This window comes from Saccopteryx leptura, chromosome 6, assembly GCF_036850995.1.
Source record: "Saccopteryx leptura isolate mSacLep1 chromosome 6, mSacLep1_pri_phased_curated, whole genome shotgun sequence".
Lineage (NCBI taxonomy): Eukaryota > Metazoa > Chordata > Mammalia > Chiroptera > Emballonuridae > Saccopteryx > Saccopteryx leptura.
The window spans coordinates 147755927-147775134 of NC_089508.1; the positions used below are offsets into that span (position 1 = coordinate 147755927).

The following is a 19208-nucleotide window of genomic DNA, read 5'->3' on the forward strand; positions in this document are numbered from 1 at the left end:
CTGCTGTGACTTCCAGGGGATTTTAAAAGCCAGCATCTATTCTTCTCCTCCCCCTACCTTTCATTTTTCATTTTCCCCCTCCTTTTGGTAACTAGACATAACAGATGAGGACATTCAAAAACAACTGCATATGTAAGGAAAATTGGAAAGTGACCGTACATACCCAGGAAAAGGTTGGGAAAAGACCTGAGAAGACCTTAAGATTATATCTCATGCTGCCTTTTACAGTGTTACAAACAAACTAAACAAACAATATCACTTATTCAGCCAGCCAGCACATAATAGATTCTCCAAGGTATTAGATTTGATCCTTTAGATATAAAGTAAATATGGTAAGGGCCAATGAAGAATTAAAAATGTTGTGGGAAGAGACAGAACAATTATTCACTATGCAGGAAGTTCCATGCTATAACAGAGACGTGAACTAAAGGGCTGCTGGGAACACAGATGAGTACTAGGTAAGTCAGGAGAGAGCTGGGGAAGACGTAGAGGTGACTTTTGATCTAAACCCACAGAAAATAGGAGGTTAGAGGGCCAGAGGCTGAGGAGGCAGAAGTAACAATATGTGCACAGTTCAGGAAGCACAGAGAAGTAGGGCATGGACCAAGAAGACAGCCAAGACCACTTACTATCTAAATGTGACTTTGGGAAAAAATCTAAATCTATTTTAACTGAAAAATATGATCACGGTATCTTCCTCCTAGGGTTGCTATGAAAAAAATGAGAGGGTAAACTGCAAGAATGTGAGTGCCCTCTGGCCTGACTGTCACCTTCCCACCCTTTCCAAAGCCGACTGGGCTGTTTCACCTCAAATGTGGTGTCCCTGCTCCTTCTCAGAAGCCACCTACGTGGTAGAAGACCACAACCTTCTCAGTCATGCACAGTGGTCTAGTACAGTTCTTGACAGATAGTATTTACTGGAAAAAAAAATCCCCCCCCCCTTTTTTAAACCAGATGTCCAGAGTTCCACTGAACTACTCTGTGACACTCCGTAGAGCCGCCCTGCAGTGGGGTGGGTGCCCAGACAGGGGCTCAGCATGGCACCAGGGGCACGCCCCGAGCACACCCAGGCCGTCCGCACTGACCCCATACTTACGGGCTGCGGCTGCTCTGCAATGCAGCAGTTGAAACATAACCAGAATTCACTCATGCTTACAGTCCAAAGTGTGAAAGAGCACCAAGGAAGTTTCCAAATCTCCACTCGGGAAGCTTCACAAAGCACACTCCTCGGTACAATGGATGTCCGATGATGTAAAAATAATTCTACTACTTCTCCGTTTTTGTTCCTAGAAGTATCTTATACTGGCAATGTAATAAAGAAAAAGACAGAATATTTCCTTTCTTTGCTTGTTACAGAGATTCGTTTCTGAACCACCAGGAAGGTGTATGTACGTTATCTTGACTCAGGTAGTCTAGAAAAAAAAAGTAAAAGAAAAGAAGTTACTTTATGTATCCCTAGAAGCTTTTACTTCTTAAATCTGTGATAAAATTAAGAATAAATTTCCCCCAAAAAGTAAACACTTGAACAAAACTTGAAATTTAAATTTTTTCATGTCTTTTTGCAGAATCAGGTGTTAGGGGTGGCAGTGAAAGATGGGAACCCCTGCTTCTCAGAGTATTCTCTTTGATGACTATAAGAGTATAAATTATTTTAAATCACTAATTCGAACACCATGATTACCATACAATAGTCTCTAATACCAAAAAGAAAGATCATTTTCATATCAGTTTCTTCAACTGAGTCCTTTGTTCTCAAAAACAACCTATATAGTACTGGCATAACAATACACTCAGTAATTCCAGACAAAATTATCATATTCTCCATTAAAATTAAAATTGTGCATGAAAGATGAAGGGGTATTAGGTCAGGCTTCACTCTGAATCGAAACATTAGGTCCCTGCCCCCCTACCCCCTGCCGCCTGCCCCACCAGAATGAGCATCAGTCAAAACACTTTATATCCTGAGGTGGACAGCTGCATCAATCAGAATCCATGTGAGGCACTCTCCTATCTGGAGGCGAACAGGATGCACCTATCTTTTGACTGACAAGTTCTAGACTTGAACACTGACCTTAGCCATGTTCCAAATTCCATGCAGAAGAAGGTTCTGAGATTATAATGCTGACAAGCAGCAACAAGAGAGAGGGAGGAAGTCTAGTTCCAGTCATCCCTAAAACCAGTTTGACCCGTACATCTGATGTTTGGTTTTGCAAAGCAGCAGTTGTCCTTCTTCAGCCTGACACAGGCTTATATCACCTGCGGGCTACTACAACCCTCAAGTGAAAATGTCCAGGACACAGCTGGATATATAGCTATGAAGCCAAGAATTCCTGAAATCATCAGCAGATTATAACTGAACCAATGAATGCCAAATTCTAGGGAAAACAGTATCATAAGAAGCAAAAAGACAAAAAGAAGCAGCAGCATTTAAAAGATGGGTAGAAAAAAAGAGAAGTCTGCAAAGGAGGATGGGGTGTTATCAGAAAGAGAAGGAACAGTTGTAGCTAGTGCAGAGTCACTGGAGTCTGTATAAGGAGGACGTTGGTAACAGCATTAAGTGCCACTGAGACAGCAGAGACTGAGAACTATCTATTCAAATGACACTTGGTGGCCTGGCTACAGCAGTTTTAGTGAAGTAGCCTGAATAGAAATCAGATTACCATAAGTTGAGAACTGAGTGACAGGAGAGAAACAGAGTTCACATGTACAGAAAGTATCTGCAAGAATTCCAGATGTTAAATTTTTAAAGATATGGCAGGGCCCTGGATGGCTCTCAGTGAAGAGTATCAGCCCAGCATGCGGACATCCCGAGTTTGATCCCTGATCAGGGCACACATGAGAAGTGACTATGGCCTGACCTGTGGTGTCACAGTGGATAAATCACCAACCTGGAGTGCTGAGGTCACCAGTTTGAAACCCTGGGCTTGCCTGGCCAAGGCACATATGGGAGTTGATGTTTCCTGCTCTCCCCCCTTTTCTCTCTATCTCTCCTCTCTAAAATTAACAAATAAAATCTTAAAGAGAGAGAGAGAATGAGAGAGAGAGAGAGAGAGAGGGAGAGAGAGAAGCAACTGTCTGCTTCCCTCTCCTCTCCTGCTTCCCCTCTCGCAACCAGCGGCTCAACTGGTTTGAGTCTCTGCCCAAGGCTGTGAGGATAGCTCAGTTTATTTGAGCACTGGCCCCAGACAGGGGTTGATGGGTAGCTCCCGGTAGGGGTGCATTTGGGAGAATGTCTAGCTCCTCGCTCTCACTTAAAAAGGTAAAATAATAACAGTAATAATAATAAAATAAGGTAGTAAATACAGGAAATAAAGAAGCCATCCTTGAAATGAAAAGACCAAAGATGTATTAATTTAATTATTCAAAGTTAATATTTTTGCTCATATATTTATCAACTTTTGAAAGAGATCTCATTCATTTATAGCTACACCAACTATAATCAATAACATGTATAATATTATAGGATCAGAGAACCCTGAGCACTAAGTGAAATGCAATTCCTCATTTTTGCTTTCCCCAAAGCCATGACTAAACTTGGTGAGACAGGAATGACAGTTGTTTGTATAGAGAAAGATCTTCAATGAAGATAAGCACATATATGCTCAATATCACAAACGTAGGTAGTAATAAAACATGAATCTGGGATCCTGATTCCACAAAGTCCAACAGACCAGTTCTCTAACTAAATGACAATGACATATGTTCAAGGAGTAAAATCAGAAGGAAGAAAACTTACATTCTTGCCACAGTTAAAATTCAGAACCTGGGATACTTATTTTCAAGCAGGAATGAACATTCTTCATCTCACCCAAACTCCAAAACAAGGAATTGGCTTTATCCACTTTATTGGGTAAATACTGTGAAAGTTTGTAAGCTTAAAAGTACAGTATGTTTTATGTATTCCTTCCTTGCAAGAATATAAGAGCAAAGGGCTCAATTGACAGTGTCATGAACATTATTTCACTGTTGCTATTTAACAAGTTTAATTCCACCCTGAATCAAAGACCTTGGTCATTAAGAATTCATTGTGAAATGAAATCTCCTTTAACCAATTCTATAAGAATATAATTTTGTCTGAAACTGAAACTACTTTATATTCATTACTGCCGTAGCACATACAGATATAGAGCTATTCTCATGTTTTAAAGTCTATTTATTTGAAGTCTGATGTTTTAAAGTACAGTGATACCTCGGTTCTCGAACATAATTCGTTCCGGGAGAACGGTCGAGAACCAAATTGTTCGAGAACTGAAACAATGAAACCCATAGGAAATAATGGAAACTGGATTAATTTGTTCCAAGCCCCAAAAATATGCCTATTTACTGGTGCTTTCTCACAAATAACGACTTCATTGATGCTGTCACCTGCTAACTCTTTTTCTTTAATGAAAATAAGAAGCAGCTTCTCCATTTCCTCCATTATCTGAGGCCTTTGCTTTGTTAACAATGTAACACCTTTGGCAACATTGGCAGCCTTTATAACAGCTTTATTCTTAAGGAAAGTTGAGATAGTAGATCTTGGCATGCCATACTCAGCAGACAGATCTGAAACACGTGTGCCCTGTTCATATTTGGCAATGATTTCTTTTTTCAGCTCAATCGTTGTTCTCACAGCTTTCCGCTTACCTTTGTCTGCATTACCACTTCTGGCTTTCTTTGGACCCATGTCTAAGGGTTAAATTCAGTGTACAAAGCGTGCACAAAGCGTGAGTCTCTCCACAAAGCGTGAGTCTCACCACAAAGCGTGACTCTCACCACAAAGCGTCACTCTCACCACAAAGCGTGACTCTCTCCACAAAAACGTGATTCTCTCTCTCCACAAAGCGTGACAAAGCGTGACTCACACTGATGACGCAGGCAAGGCGTGCTCGGCCGAATGAACGGCATTCGGCTCAACTCGGCTAATCTCGGACGTTCGAGTTCCAAATATTTGTTCGGATTCCAAGACAAAATTTTCTCGAATTTCCTGGTCGAATACCGATTTGGTCGAAAGTCAAGGCGTTCGAGAACCGAGGTATCACTGTATATTGTTTAATTTATTCCATCATATTTTCTCATCTACATGTAGAGATAGGCAATTTCCTTTTAATTTATAATTTATCTTTGCCAGAAACCACCTTCAAATATTAATTTTTATATTGAAAGATATATATTTTTCAAAATATATATATTCCTTGTTTGATACTTAAAATTAATAAATGGCTCCCTAACTTATAATCCATAATACTTTACCATATCACATTTCTCCAAATTCAAATTTCCATCCCAATTAAAGCCATTCTTTATTTTGAGAATTAAAATATATATATTTTCCCAACCCATGTACTATTGAATATATGAAAATGACATTCATAGTATTTCCCCTTTCTTTTTAAGGTATTAATTTTAGAGAGAGAAAGAAAGGGGAAGGAGGGGGGGGGGAGGGGAGAAGCAGGGTAGAAAGAGGGAAGAAAGAGAAAGAGAAAAACACAATTTGTTGTTTCACTTATTTCTGCATTCATTGGTTGCATCTTGTATGTGCCCTGACCAGGGAGGGAACCCACAACCTTGGTATATCGGGACAATGCTCCAACCGAGCTACCCGGCCAGGGCCTTATTTCCTTTCATAATGTTCAGTGTAAAAATAACTGTTTGAAGTACAATAATTTGTGCTTCTATTTTCATAGATGAGGCAGAAAGGATATACAGCTTTACTTAAGCATTTCCACCTAGAAAATAGATCTGCCACAGCATATATTCAAACCAAGGGGATGCTTGCAACTCCATGGGTTTTTATTAAGTAAATATATAAATCTTAAAATGTTTTAGATGTGCCTAAGAATGTCATACCAATACATTTTCCATCTTCTTGCTTTTCTTTTTTTTCTTAAATGAGAGGTAGGGAGGCAGAGACAGACTCCTGCACACAACCTGACTGGAATCCACCCATCAAGCCTCCTACCCAGTGATGCTCTGCCCATCTGGGGTCACTACTGTTGCTTGGCAACCAAGCTATTTTTGGTGCCTGAGGCGAGGCCATGGAGCCATCCTCAGTGTCCCAGCCAACATGCTCAAACCATTTGAGTCATGGCTGCTGGAGGAGAAGAGACAAAGAGAGAGAAGGAGGAGGAGTGGAGAAGTAGATAGTTACTTCTCTTGTGTGTCCTGACCGGAAATCAAACTCCAGACTTCCACGTGCTGGGCAACACTCTACCGCTGAGCCAACCAGCCAGGGCCACTCTTGCTTTTCTAAACAAACTTCCTTTTCAGAATTTTTCTTTCAAAACTGTATATACTTAAAACATTTATATAAATGCCTTTAGAGAAGTATTGAATTTGTCACAAAAAATTTCAACACTGCCACTAATAATATAGTTACTTTCACTTCAGCTGAAAGCTACTTAAAATATGTCTATTTTGAAAACTTTATACCTTTTTAAATCTTAAGATAACAAAAGGAGTGTTACTTTGCAACATTAACATGTGAACTTGGCTTTACACACAGCTCAGCACATTCCGCACATAATAACAGCAGTGCAGACTGATCTACTGCACCAGAGAGTATTTCACCAACTCACAGATTTTAGAAAAGCTTTTGTGTGTGTGGTGTGTGACAGAGACAGAGAGAGAGAGGGACAGATAGAAAGGGAGAGAGATGAGACGCATCAATTCTTCGTTACGAATCCTTAGTCTCCTTAGTTGTTCATTGATTGCTTTTGCTTATGTGTCTTGGGGTGGGGCAGCTAGAGCAAGTGACCCCTTGCTCAAGCCAGTGACCCTGGGCTCAAGCCAGCAACCATGGGGTCATGTCTATGATCCCACACTCAAGCCAGCGACCCCGCGCTCAAGCTGGTAAGCCCACACTCAAGCCTGACGAGCCTTGGGGCTTCAAACCTGGGTCCTCCACGTTCCATTCCGATGCTCTATCCACTGTGCCACTGCCTGGTTAAAGCTAGAAAAGCTTGAAGTGAGTTATCAATCCACTTAGTGACTGGCAGAGCTTCCTTGAACTAAAAGCTCACCCTCTTGATTTTAAAATACCATGAGTAAAAAAGTGTAGTAGTATCTTGTGTCAAAAATACTAGTCAGCCCTGGCCGGTTGGCTCAGCGGTAGAGCGCCGGCCTGGCGTGCGGGGGACCGGGTTCGATTCCCGGCCAGGGCACATAAGAGAAGCGCCCATCTGCTTCTCCACCCCCCCCCCTCCTTCCTCTCTCTCTCTTCCCCTCCCACAGCCAAGGCTCCATTGGAGCAAAGATGGCCCGGGCGCTGGGGATGGCTCCTTGGCCTCTGCCCCAGGCGCTAGAGTGGCTCTGGGAGGGGCAGAGCATCGCCCCCTGGTGGGCAGAGCATTGCCCCTGGTGGGCGTGCCGGGTGGATCCCGGTCGGGCGCATGCGGGAGTCTGACTGTCTCTCCCAGTTTCCAGCTTCAGAAAAATACAAAAAAAACAACAACAACAAAACAAAAAAAACTAGTCATCATCAGCTACTTCCTCACTTTCTGCACCTAAATCAAATGCTGCAGATATCAGCTGTTTACCTGTGCAGATAGTTGTGTTGCTGACCATAAAAGAATTCGGGTGAGATATTAAGCATGCTCAGTTTGTTTAAAGCAGAATCAAAGCTTAGAATTTATACTATGAAATAAAAGATGTGGCAATTATTAGACTTCATTAATTTTTAGAAACTTAGCTTGGGCATATGACAAGCTCTATCACCAGTTATAAAATGCAATGCTACACTGCCAATGTCACAGGTCTTGAAATGAGAACCAATCTTAGATGACATACTTCATGAAGGCACTGTGTATATATTATAAAGAGTTATAGTGATATGCTTTTATTATGATATGCTTTTTTTTTTAATTAAAATAGCAAAGAAAAGAATGAAGTAGCAAGAATAAATAATTTGTAGTAGCTGCAAAGTTTTAAGAAACCTAGAAAAAATATTATGAAAAAAATAAATTGTGGTATATTACAAAAATATACAAATGAATACTACAAGAATGGAACTGAACTGTAGCTTCATGAAACATTTTGGGTAACTTTCACTGATAAGTTACTGAGGGTAAGAAGCAAAGCACAAAATAATATACATGAAATGGTTTCACTTGTATGAATCTCAAAAACAAGTTAAACTAAACAATTTTGTTTAGAAGTGCACACATAGGTAAACCAAGAAAATTATTATAATAAAAGTAAAAAGAGTGGCTACCTCTGGTGCTGCAGGCAGGGACTAAGCAGAGGAAGGGATATGTCAGGGTTCCTGGAATGTTGACAATATTCCACCTCTGGACCTGGTGGTAGTTACACAGCTACTTACTTTGCAATTATTTATTAAATAGTACACTTATGGTTTATGCCGGCAATTTTCAACCCTTTTTGTCTCATGGCATACAAACTAATTACTAAAATCCTGCAGTACACCAAAAAATATATATTTTGCCAATCTGACAAAAATATAGGTACAATTTTAATTCATTCACACTGGATGGTTATTGTTGTATAGGCTGTTATCAACTAAATACAATAGTTAGGTATTGCATGTTTTTAGAATTCTTGTAGGACACCAGTTGAAAATCACCATTCTATGCAATTTTCTATATATTTGTTAATATCAATTTAAATGAAACAATACAAGTAAAAGAAGCAAATACTAACAGTTTCCAGTCGATAATAGTAAAGTAATGAAGATCAGAGCTAGAAGTGTAAAATACAGAACCAAGTAAAAACAAACATTCTTGCTAGAGACTGTGCAAGACTTTGTAAAATTACTGCAGTTGGGGGTGAGGGAAGAGGTTTCTGCCAGAAATACAAAAATTACTCATCAACAACCAAGTTTGAATTATCAATAAAGCTTATTCATAGCTCCATTAGCATTCAGTCTATTCCAATCTAGTTAAAACGGTTCTTTGATATTGATTTGCACAAGATCCTATTGGAGGGGAAAAAAAACCATTTTATGAACAGCTTTCAAACTATATACTTATCATAGATCTATTTTTCTGTGGCTAATCCAAGTTCAAATGCAACATTTCTCCCTGAATTCATTTACAGAATGTACATATAGGGGTACATGTACTATTAAAATAAATGGGGTAATTGTTTTCTTCTGTGTAAAATAACTGATAATAGTTTTGTCTTTCCTATAATTTCACGTAAATGTGATTGTATATCATGTACTTTTAAAAAATCTGGCTTCTTTCATTCAATATGTTTTGGAGATCTGTCCTGCCTATATTAGTTCATTCTTTTGTTGTTAAGTAGATTTCCACTGTATAGATACAATACAATTTGTTTAACCATTCATCTGCTGATGGGTATTTACTGTCTTCCCAACTTAGTGGCTCTTACAAATAAAGCTGGTATAAACTTTCATGCACGAGTGTTTGTATGAACAGAAATTTTCATTTCTCCTAAGTAAATATTTAGGAGAATTGCTAGGTCATACTATAGCTATAATTTTAACTTTATAAGAAACTGTGCACCAGTTTCCAAAGCAGTTGTATGCCATTTTGATGTTGTGCCAACAGTTGTTCCACATCCTACCAAAACTTGGTATCACCAGTCTTTTCAATTTTAGTTTTCCTAGCAAGTATGAAGTATTATTTCGCTGTGGTTTTAATTTTCTCTTTCTTGATAACTAATGCTATTTAGTCGGTTCATATGCTTGTTGACCATATATATTTTTTGGTTAAGTATATTCCCATCTTTTGCTTATTTTTAATTTAGCTGTTTTATTCAGCTGTGTTCTTTATATATTCTAGATACAGCCCTTTTTGTCTATTATATGCATTGTAGTTTTTTTTCCTGGTATTTGTTTTTCTTTTTAACAGTATCTTTCAAAGAGTTTTGGTTTTCTAATGTGATGAAGTCTATTTATCAATTTTATCTTTTATATTTGTGCTTTTTGTATTTTAAGAAAATTCTGCCTATCTACAAAATATAAAGATCTTCTCCTATTTCTTTCTCAAGAACTTCTAGCTTTTACTTTTAGGGCTACAATCCATTTTTAGTATTTGAATATTTTTGGTGATGTAAAGGTCAAAGGTTACTTTATTGACATGTATATCCAGTAGTTCCAGTTACTGTGTTGAAGGATATCTTTTATCTACTGAACTGATTTGGCACTTTTATTAAAACTCAAATGGCCTTAAGAAAGCAATCAATGAACAACTAAGGTGCTGCAACGAAGCTTCTCATCTCTCTCCCTTCATGTCTGTCCACGTCTGTTCCTCCCTCTCTCTCGCAAAAAGAAAAAAGAAAATCAAATGGCCTGACCTGTGGTGGCACAGTGGGTAAAGCGTCACCCTGAAACACTGAGGTCGCTGGTTCAAAGTCCCCGGCTTGCCTGGTAAAGGCACATGTGAGAAGCAACTACGCATTGATGCTTTCCCCTCCACACACTACCCCCTTTCTCTGCCTCCTCTCTTAAAAGTAAATAAATAAATAAATAACCAAATCAAAAGTAAATAAATAATCAAATGGCTGTGTAAGTCTGGGTCCATTCCTGGGCTGTGTATTTGGTCTGTCCCGTGCCTATGCCAGTATCACACTGTCTTGACTACTGTAGTTTCACACTAAGACTTAAAGTTGGCATGATAAGTCTTCCAGATTATTCAAGACTGGTTTGGATTGTTTGGGTCCTTTGCATTTTCATATACATTCTGAAATCATTTTGCCAATTTCTGCCCCCCCAAAATAAAAAGGTCTCCTGTGATTAGGATAGGATTGCATTTATTCTAACAATTATTTGGACAGTGCTCTAATCCATCAACATGCATGTCACATCCAGTATTTTGTCGTTTTTCAGTGTACAGTTTTACATGTAATTTGTTGCATCACTTTTGTTTTTTAACTCTGTTTATAACTTTCATATAGAAGCTAAAGTCCTATGTATGGTAATCAAATGTCAACTTTCATCACAGATTAGGGATTTATCTTACTTAAGGTTTTCTTTCTCTATCTCAAGATTATAAACCTGGCCCTGGCCAGTTGGCTCAGTGGTAGAGCGTCAGCCTGGCGTGCAGAAGTCCCGGGTTCATTCCCGGCCAGGGCACACAGAAGCGCCCATCTGCTTCTCCACCCCTCCCCCTCTCCTTCCTCTCTGTCTCTCTCTTCCCCTCCCTCAGCCAAGGCTCCATTGGAGCAAAGATAGCCTCTGCCTCAGGCGCTAGAGTGGCTCTGGTCGCAACAGAGCGATGCCCCGGATGGGCAGAGCATCGCCCTCTGGTGGGCGTGCTGGGTGGATCCCAGTCGGGCTCATGTGGGAATCTGTCTGACTGTCTCCCTGTTTCCAGCTTCAGAAAAATACAAAAAAAAAAAAGATTGTAAACCTATCATCCCATACAGTTTCATTTAGATTTACTTTTATAAACTAACTGGGACATTAACAGTTTATAGGTACAGGTAGGAAATGTTTATAGTCTACTCAGGCTTTTTCTTTCTGATATCTTCCTCTTCCTTTTTTATTAAATCTCAAGTATTTAAAAACAAAAGAGGCCCTGGCTGGTGGCTCAGTGGACAGAGCATTGGTCCAGCATATGGATGTCCCAGGTTCGATTCTTGGTCAGGGCACACAGAAGAGGCAACCATCATCTTCTCTCCTTCTCCCTCTCCCTGTTCTCTCCCTCTTCCCCTCCCACAGCTCAACAGGTTCGAGAGCAGGCCTCAGGTGCTGATAGCTCAGTTGGTCCGAGTGTGTCGGCCTCAGGAGCTAAAGATAGCTCGGTACTTGAGCATCGGCCCCAGATGGGTTGTCAGGTGATACTGGTCAGGGTGCATGGGGGAGTCTATCTCCCCTCCTCTCACTTAAATAAATAAATAAATAAATAAATAAATAAATAAATAAAACATGCACATATCATTATGGTGGGGATATTAGAGAGAATATTTTATATTTGCTCATACTTGAGTTTTCAGTATAAGCACACAAGGAAAATAACAAGAAAACTACTCTCCCATTCTTGACTACTCCTTGTATAAGTATGACTGCCATGCTTTATCTTTCCCTCTCTTTAATAATCTTCCTCCTTTTCCTTTCCTGCTACTTTCTTTCTTCCTTTCTTGCAGTTTCTCCCTTTTCAATCTCTTTATCCACTCTCCTTAAACCCTTTTTTATCTGCCTAGTTATAAATAATGATGTGATACGTGACATACAGTAGGTTCTTTTTTTTAAAAAAAATTTATTTTATTTATTCATTTTAGAGAAGAGAGAGAGTGAGAGGGAGAGAGAGAGAGAGAGAAAGGGGGGAGGAGTAGGAAGCATCAACTCCCATATGTGCCTTGACCAGACAAGTGCAGGGTTTTGAACTGGCAACCTCAGCATTCTAGGTCGACACTTTATCCACTGCGCCACCACAGGTCCAACACAGTAGGTTCTTGATATACTACTTGATGAACTGAAATCTATATCACCACTCTGAACTTTTCTCCTGAGTCTAGGTAGACCTTTATATCCACCTGCTAATGAACATCTCACATGCTCTCCCAGTAATCTTACACACAGTATTTGCAGAACTGAATTCACTGTCTCTTCCCTAAGTTTCTATGGCAGCTGTCTTGGTGGCATCACCATACACTGTTTACTAATACATATACAAATTAAATCCTACTATTTGCAGTTCTCTGAACAAAACCATCCTGCCAAATACTTTCTTACAAGTCCTTTTAAACAACTCCTCTCTGTTATTTAAAATTATACAAGCACATATATAATAAGTAATAGAAAGCTATTAAAAATGGCAAATCTCGCCTGACCAGGCAGTAGTGCAGTGGATAAAGCATCGGACTGGGATGCGGAGGACCCAGGTTCGAGACCTTAAGGTCGCCAGCTTGAGCGCAGGCTCATCTGGTTTGAGCAAAGCTCACCAGCCTGGACCCAAGGTCGCTGGCTCGAGCAAGGGGTTACTCCACCTGCTGAAGGCCTGTGGTCAAGGCACATATGAGAAAACGATCAATGAACAACTAAGGTGTCGCAACGAAAAACTGATGATTGATGCTTCTCATCTCTCTCCATTCCTGTCTGTCTGTCCTTGTCTATCCCTCTCTCTGACTCTCTGTCACTGTAAAAAAAAACACAGCAAATTTCTGGATTATAGCCCTCTTCATCTGTTAAGCTGGTAATTAACTTACCAAGATGTTTCTTTCGATATTTTAAGTAATGTGCCTGCTATTATTTCTTTTATTCTCCTTTTATAACCCAGTTTCAACCTTTTTTTTTTTTTTAAATTAAATGAGAGGCAGGGAGGCAGACAGTTGCCTGCATGCGCCCAGACCAGGATCCACCAGGCAAGCCCCCTACAAGGTGATGCTCTGCCCATCTGGGACATGCTCCATTGCTTGGGCAACTGAGCTATTTTAGTGCCTGAGGGGAGGACATGGCGCCATACTCAGCACCCAGGGCCAACTCGCTCAAACCATTTGAGCCATGGCTATGAGAGAGGAAGAGAGAGAGAAAGAGAAGTGGAGAGGGGGAGAGGTGGAAAAGATTCTCCTGTGTACGCCTTGACTGAAAATCAAACCCAGGACTTTCACACGCCAGGCTGATGCTCTACCACTGAACCAACCTGCCAGGGCTTTTTTTTTTTTAAATTAAATGTATTAGGATAACACTGGTTAATAACATATAAACTTTAGGTATACAACTTCATAATATGACATCTGTATACTCTATTGTGTGCTCACCACCAAAGTCTAGTCTTTCTGTCACCCTGTACTTGACCCCTTTACCCTCTTTATCCTCCCCTCCCACCCCTTTTCCCTTCTGGTAACCACAAATCTGCTGTCTGTACCTATGAGTTTGCTTCTTTTGTGTTTTCTTTGATGGTTTGTTGCTTTTTCTTCTGTATTCCAAATATGAGTAAAATCATATACTGCTCACAAAAATTAGGGGATATTTAAAAATTAATATGAAGCTATTAAAAAAAGCATTTGATTTTTTTTTATTAAACAAGGACATCAGAAAAGCAAATGAGGCCCTGGCCAGTTGGCTCAGCGGTAGAGCGTTGGCCTGGCGTGCAGGGGACCCGGGTTCGATTCCCGGCCAGGGCACATAGGAGAGGCGCCCATTTGCTTCTCCAACCCCCCCTCCTTCCTCTCTGTCTCTCTCTTCCCCTCCCGCAGCCAAGGTTCCATTGGAGCAAAGATGGCCCGGGCGCTGGGGATGGCTCCTTGGCCTCTGCCCCAGGCGCTAGAGTGGCTCTGGTCGCGCAGAGCGACCCCCCCCCCAGGGGCAGAGCATCGCCCCCTGGTGGGCAGAGCGTCGCCCCTGGTGGGCGTGCCAGGTGGATCCCAGTCGGGCGCATGCGGGAGTCTGTCTGACTGTATCTCCCCAGTTTCCAGCTTCAGGAAAAAAAAAAAGAAAATGACAAGACAAAGACAGTTGTTTGATTATGCAAATGAGATGCAAACCCAACTTTTATTTCATTGGTGAAAATGCACTATACAAAAGGCTGAAAGTACTGGAGCATCAGCTGTACCCCCTAATTTTTGTGAGCAGTGTAGTTCTTGTCCTTTTCCATCTGAGTTATTTCATTTAGCATAATATTCTTCCAGTCTACTCACATTATTCCAAATGGCAATATTTCATCTTTTTATGGCTTAGTATTCCACTATATACATGTACCACAGCTTCTTTATCCAATCATCCATCAAAGGAGAGTTGGGTTGTTCCCATATCTTGGCTACTATATATAATGCTTATTGCTATTTCTGAAGTTATCAAGTTTTAGATAAACTGACTTATTAAAATAGATGAGTCTGTGTCTCCATGTCAACATAACCTCCTACCCTCATCATCATCATCGCTACTAGATAAGTATAATTTTTGGTTGAATCAATATTCAACGTTTATTGTCACTGCTGATACAAGTAACATACTAGAATTAATTATCCTTTCTTAAATATCTTATGTTTTCCTTGAGGTTAATAACTGCTGAGACTAACTGGTGGTGACACAGTGGATAAAGCATGGACCCGAAAAGCTGAGGTTGTCAGTTTGAAACCTAAAGGTCACTGGCTTGATCAAAGGATCGTCCATATGATCCCAAAGCTCGCCAGCTTGAGCCCAAAAGTCATCGGCTCAGCTCTGGTCAAGGCATATAGAGAAGCAACCAATGTACAACTAAAGTGAAAGCAACTGTATCACTCCCTCTCTCTCCTTTCCTGTCTCTTTCTTGCCCTCTCAGAAAAAAAAAAAAAAAGAAAGAGATTTGTATTACCTCAGTTTTCCTATCAACCTATATCAGAACTGAAAAACACTTTAATTAGATCTTTTAAAGACTTACAATTTCCAAATACTTGAACATATCCATAGGTGTACTTCTTCAAATCTTTTTAGTTTTTTCACAGAATCATCTGGCCTCTTGCTTCAATCCTAACTCACTGCTCTCTAGACATGTGCCCTCGGTTCCTTCCCTATACTGATGCCCTGTTTCTTAGAACTGTCATTTCTTTTTTCATCATCTTCAGTTTATTTTCTAAAATGATATACTCCAGTAGTGTCTTAGAAAGGATACCTGGAAGGAAAAAAATTAAATCCTTGCATTTGCCATCTGATCATTTGGTTGAATACAGAATACAAAATACAAGTTAAAGATCTTTTCTTCAGGATTTGAAAGGCATTGCTACAGTTTACTACCTTCCATAGTTGCTCCTGACAAGCCTGGTGACATTCTAAAGTTCTCTACTTTGTAGGTGATGTGTTTCTCTCTTCTCTGAAAGGTTTAAAGGTTTTCTCTTTACTCTTAAAATTTTCAAATTTCATGAAATGTAACTTGGTTTGGGCCTTTTTCATTCATTGTGCGAAGACTATAGATGAGCTCTTTCAAACTGGAGAATGATGGCCAGAAAAATATTAGTACTTATATATCACTATGTTGCTGTAATAAAATATTTCTACTCAGTAGATGTAAGTGTACAGTGATGTTGATGATTAATATTTATCCACATTTAACAACTTCTTTGATCACTATTGTTTCCTACCTCTCAAATCTCCCTTTAAAGTTCAACTTCCTTCATTATAAAGTATATATTGAATACTTTAAGAGTTTTTTTCAATAGTATACACTTTTTAGTAGTCATTTGCAAGTAGTTTCTGTTTGTTTCTCTTAAAACTGTGGGGGTTTTATATTAATTTTAAAATAATTTACTTACAGAAGAGTTGCTAAAATAGAATGGAAATCTCCCATGTATCCTTCATTTAGATACACTATTAGCACATGCCTAGATTTTGGCCTTATTCTTGCATGACAGTTCAACTAAGTATAGAATTCCTGTTGACAGTACTTTATTTCCAGTCCTTTGCAGATGTTATTCTGACCTTTACTTCGTCTGCTGAGAAGCTAACTATCAATCTAACTTTTGTTCTTAACTGTAAACTTCTTTATATATGGACGCTTTGAAGGTTGTCTTTAAATTTGACTCCGGTTTCACTGACTCTCTAGCAGGGGTCCCCAAACTTTTTACACAGGGGGTCAGTTCACTGTCCCTCAGAACGTTGGAGGGCCGGACTATAAAAAAAAACTACGAACAAATCCCTATGCACACTGCACATATCTTATTTTAAAGTAAAAAAACAAAATGGGAAAAAATACAATATTTAAAATAAAGAACAAGTAAATTTAAGTCAACAAACTGACCAGTGTTTCAATGGGAACTATGCTCCTCTCACTGACCACCAATGAAAGAGGTGCCCCTTCCAAAAGTGCGGCGGGGGCCGGATAAATGGCCTCAGGGGGCCGCATGCGGCCCGCGCTCTCTAGTTTCAGATTCATTTCTATTTATTTAGGATTTTTTCACTTGTTTCTACTCTATTTAACTTTCGCTATCAACATTTTCCCCCAACTATTGACTTTTATTTCAATAATCATAATTTTCACCTTAATAAATTCTGTTTGGTTCTTTTACAAATTCACTTACTTTGGTGTCTTAAGTCGTTTTCATTTAGACACTTCATTTATTAGCGAGAGGAGAGAGAGAGACACAGACAGGCAGGAAGGGAAAGAGATGAAAAGCATCAGTTATTCGTTGGAACACCTTAGTTGTTCATGGCTTGGTGTGTGTGTGTGTCTCTCTCTCAGAGAGAAAAAGAGAGAGGGGCAGATAGGAAGGGAGAAAGATGAGAAGCATCAATTCTTTGTTGTGGCTCCTCAGTTGTTCATTGATTGCTTTCTCATATGTGCTTTGGCTGGGGGGGCTACAGCTTGAGCCTCCTCAAGTCAGCGACCTTTAGGCTCAAGCCAGCGACCTCGGGGTTTCAAACCTGGGTCCTCTGTGTCCCAGGCTGACACTCTATCCACTGCGCCACTGCCTGGTCAGGCTAACCACTTTAAATAGACTTAATTTCTAGTGTTTTTCTGATTACTCTGCTAAATCAATTCTTAGTCTTCTAATTAGCTTTACTGGATTGTCTGCTCTCACTCATGCTAAACTGTTTCTTTGTAAGTTTCTTATGATAATTTCATCTTGATTGAGAGGTTGTTTCTCCTGTAAAAGTCCAGTGCTCCCTTGTTGAGGAAGAATCCCCAATAAGCAATTTGCTTTTACTAATGCTCAGACACCCACAAAGTAAAGTTCACAAATTCAAGCTAAGTTTTAATTTAATTCCTTGTCTTAGATTCTCATACCACATGGAGAGTACACATTTATACTGCACATTGGTATGTAGGTGCAAGCTTGCAGAGACAGTATGAGTAGCAGTTTAGAACACAGATTGCACCAGTCAGCCTAAATTTGAATCCTGGTATTCCCACTCACTAGCTATAAGATCTTGAGCAGACTACTTCACCTCTGGGTGTCACACTTTGCTGTTCTATAAAATGGAGTTTATAACTGTATCTACTTCAAAGGTTTACATGAGGATTAAATGAGCAATCTTAAATTGCTTAGAATAGTGCTTGGCACCCAAGTTTAAATAAACATTAATACTTTGTTACTATGATCATCATCATTATTATAGGGTATTTTTTTCTCTCCACCCAGAGAAGTGAGCAAAAACAAGCTTCCTTGATGCTCATTTGTGCAAATGGACAAAAATTATTATTATAGTCTGTAAAGCCAGAAGCCACAGCCAGGGCCACCATCACAGCAGCCCGGCTTTTGCAGGTTCGCATTGGATTCGGACAGTCGGTAAAGAAACCATGGAGCCAAAAACTGGTGGGCCATAGCCTTTAATCCTACCTTGCACCCGGCGGGCAAGTAAAAATACACTCTGGGCTCCAAAACCCAGTCACACTCAGTGCTCACAAAGCCACTGACTTATCCGAGTTTCCTAGAATCAAAGGTTTCTAGCTCACCAGACTTATTCTCCTCAGTTCCCCATCTCCTTCCTTATCCCAAATACAAACTCTACACAAACTGGCATCTCACTCAGCACTCCGCCATCTTGGCTGCTTCTCCTGGCCTCCTCCACGTGGCCTTTCTCTGCTCTCCTCTGCTCTCTTCTAATCTCAGGAACCAAGAGTCAAGTCCCGTTCTGCCCCCATTTTATAGTGTAGCTTCACAACCTTTAATCCAATATACAAAATAGGGTAGTCTCTAATACAAAGTCACTTCTCTGAGGCATGATTGGATTGTACCGCCCTACAGCAAAAAGGGTGGGAAAGGCTTAATCCCAAAACCAAGCCCCAGGTTACAACGATCTCCAACACACATTAATATCACCTGGGCGATGGCCTCTTTAACAAAGTGAGCATAATACATTTTATCTGCCCAACATAGTCAGTCTCCCTTTCTTAGATGGGAGTAGCACACATACAAAAATACATAAATCTGTTTATAATTTATGTTAAAAGGGAAAGTGAAATAAGAGAAGTGTAAGGTACAGTAAAAATAAAACTTATTCAAGCCAATTAAATTAATCCCTTTGTGTAAGGCCATGGCCATCATCACAGCTGCCGGGTCCAGGCAGGTTCGAATTTGATTCGGACAGACGGTAATGACACAATGGAACCAAGAACTGGTGGGCCATTACTTTTAATCCTAGCTTGAACCTGGCGGGCAACAAATACACAAAGTGGGAAAACACTTCCCTTTTCATTCAGGGCTCCTAAAGCCACTGACTTATCCGAGTTTCCTGGAATCAAAGATTTCTACCTCACCAGCCTTATTCACCTCTGTTCCCCATCTCCTTCTCTGCACAAACTGGCTTCTCCTTCAGCAGTCAGCCATCTTGGCTGCTTCTCCTCTCCTCCAAGTGGCCTTTCTCTGTTCTCCATTATAGTGTAGAAATC

General features: G+C 40.1%; 1 protein-coding gene across 2 annotated transcripts in view; it reads right to left on the reverse strand.

Moving 5' to 3' along the window:
• The window catches only part of CDC42SE2 (CDC42 small effector 2), a 140554-nt gene that overhangs the window by 45400 nt on the left and 75946 nt on the right, over positions 1-19208 (reverse strand). For both annotated transcript variants that reach the window (XM_066388188.1, XM_066388187.1), the window contains exon 3: positions 1097-1412. In XM_066388188.1, the coding sequence (XP_066244285.1) occupies positions 1097-1150 (54 nt within the window). In that variant the 5' untranslated portion in view covers positions 1151-1412. The remainder of the gene's footprint in view (positions 1-1096; positions 1413-19208) is intronic.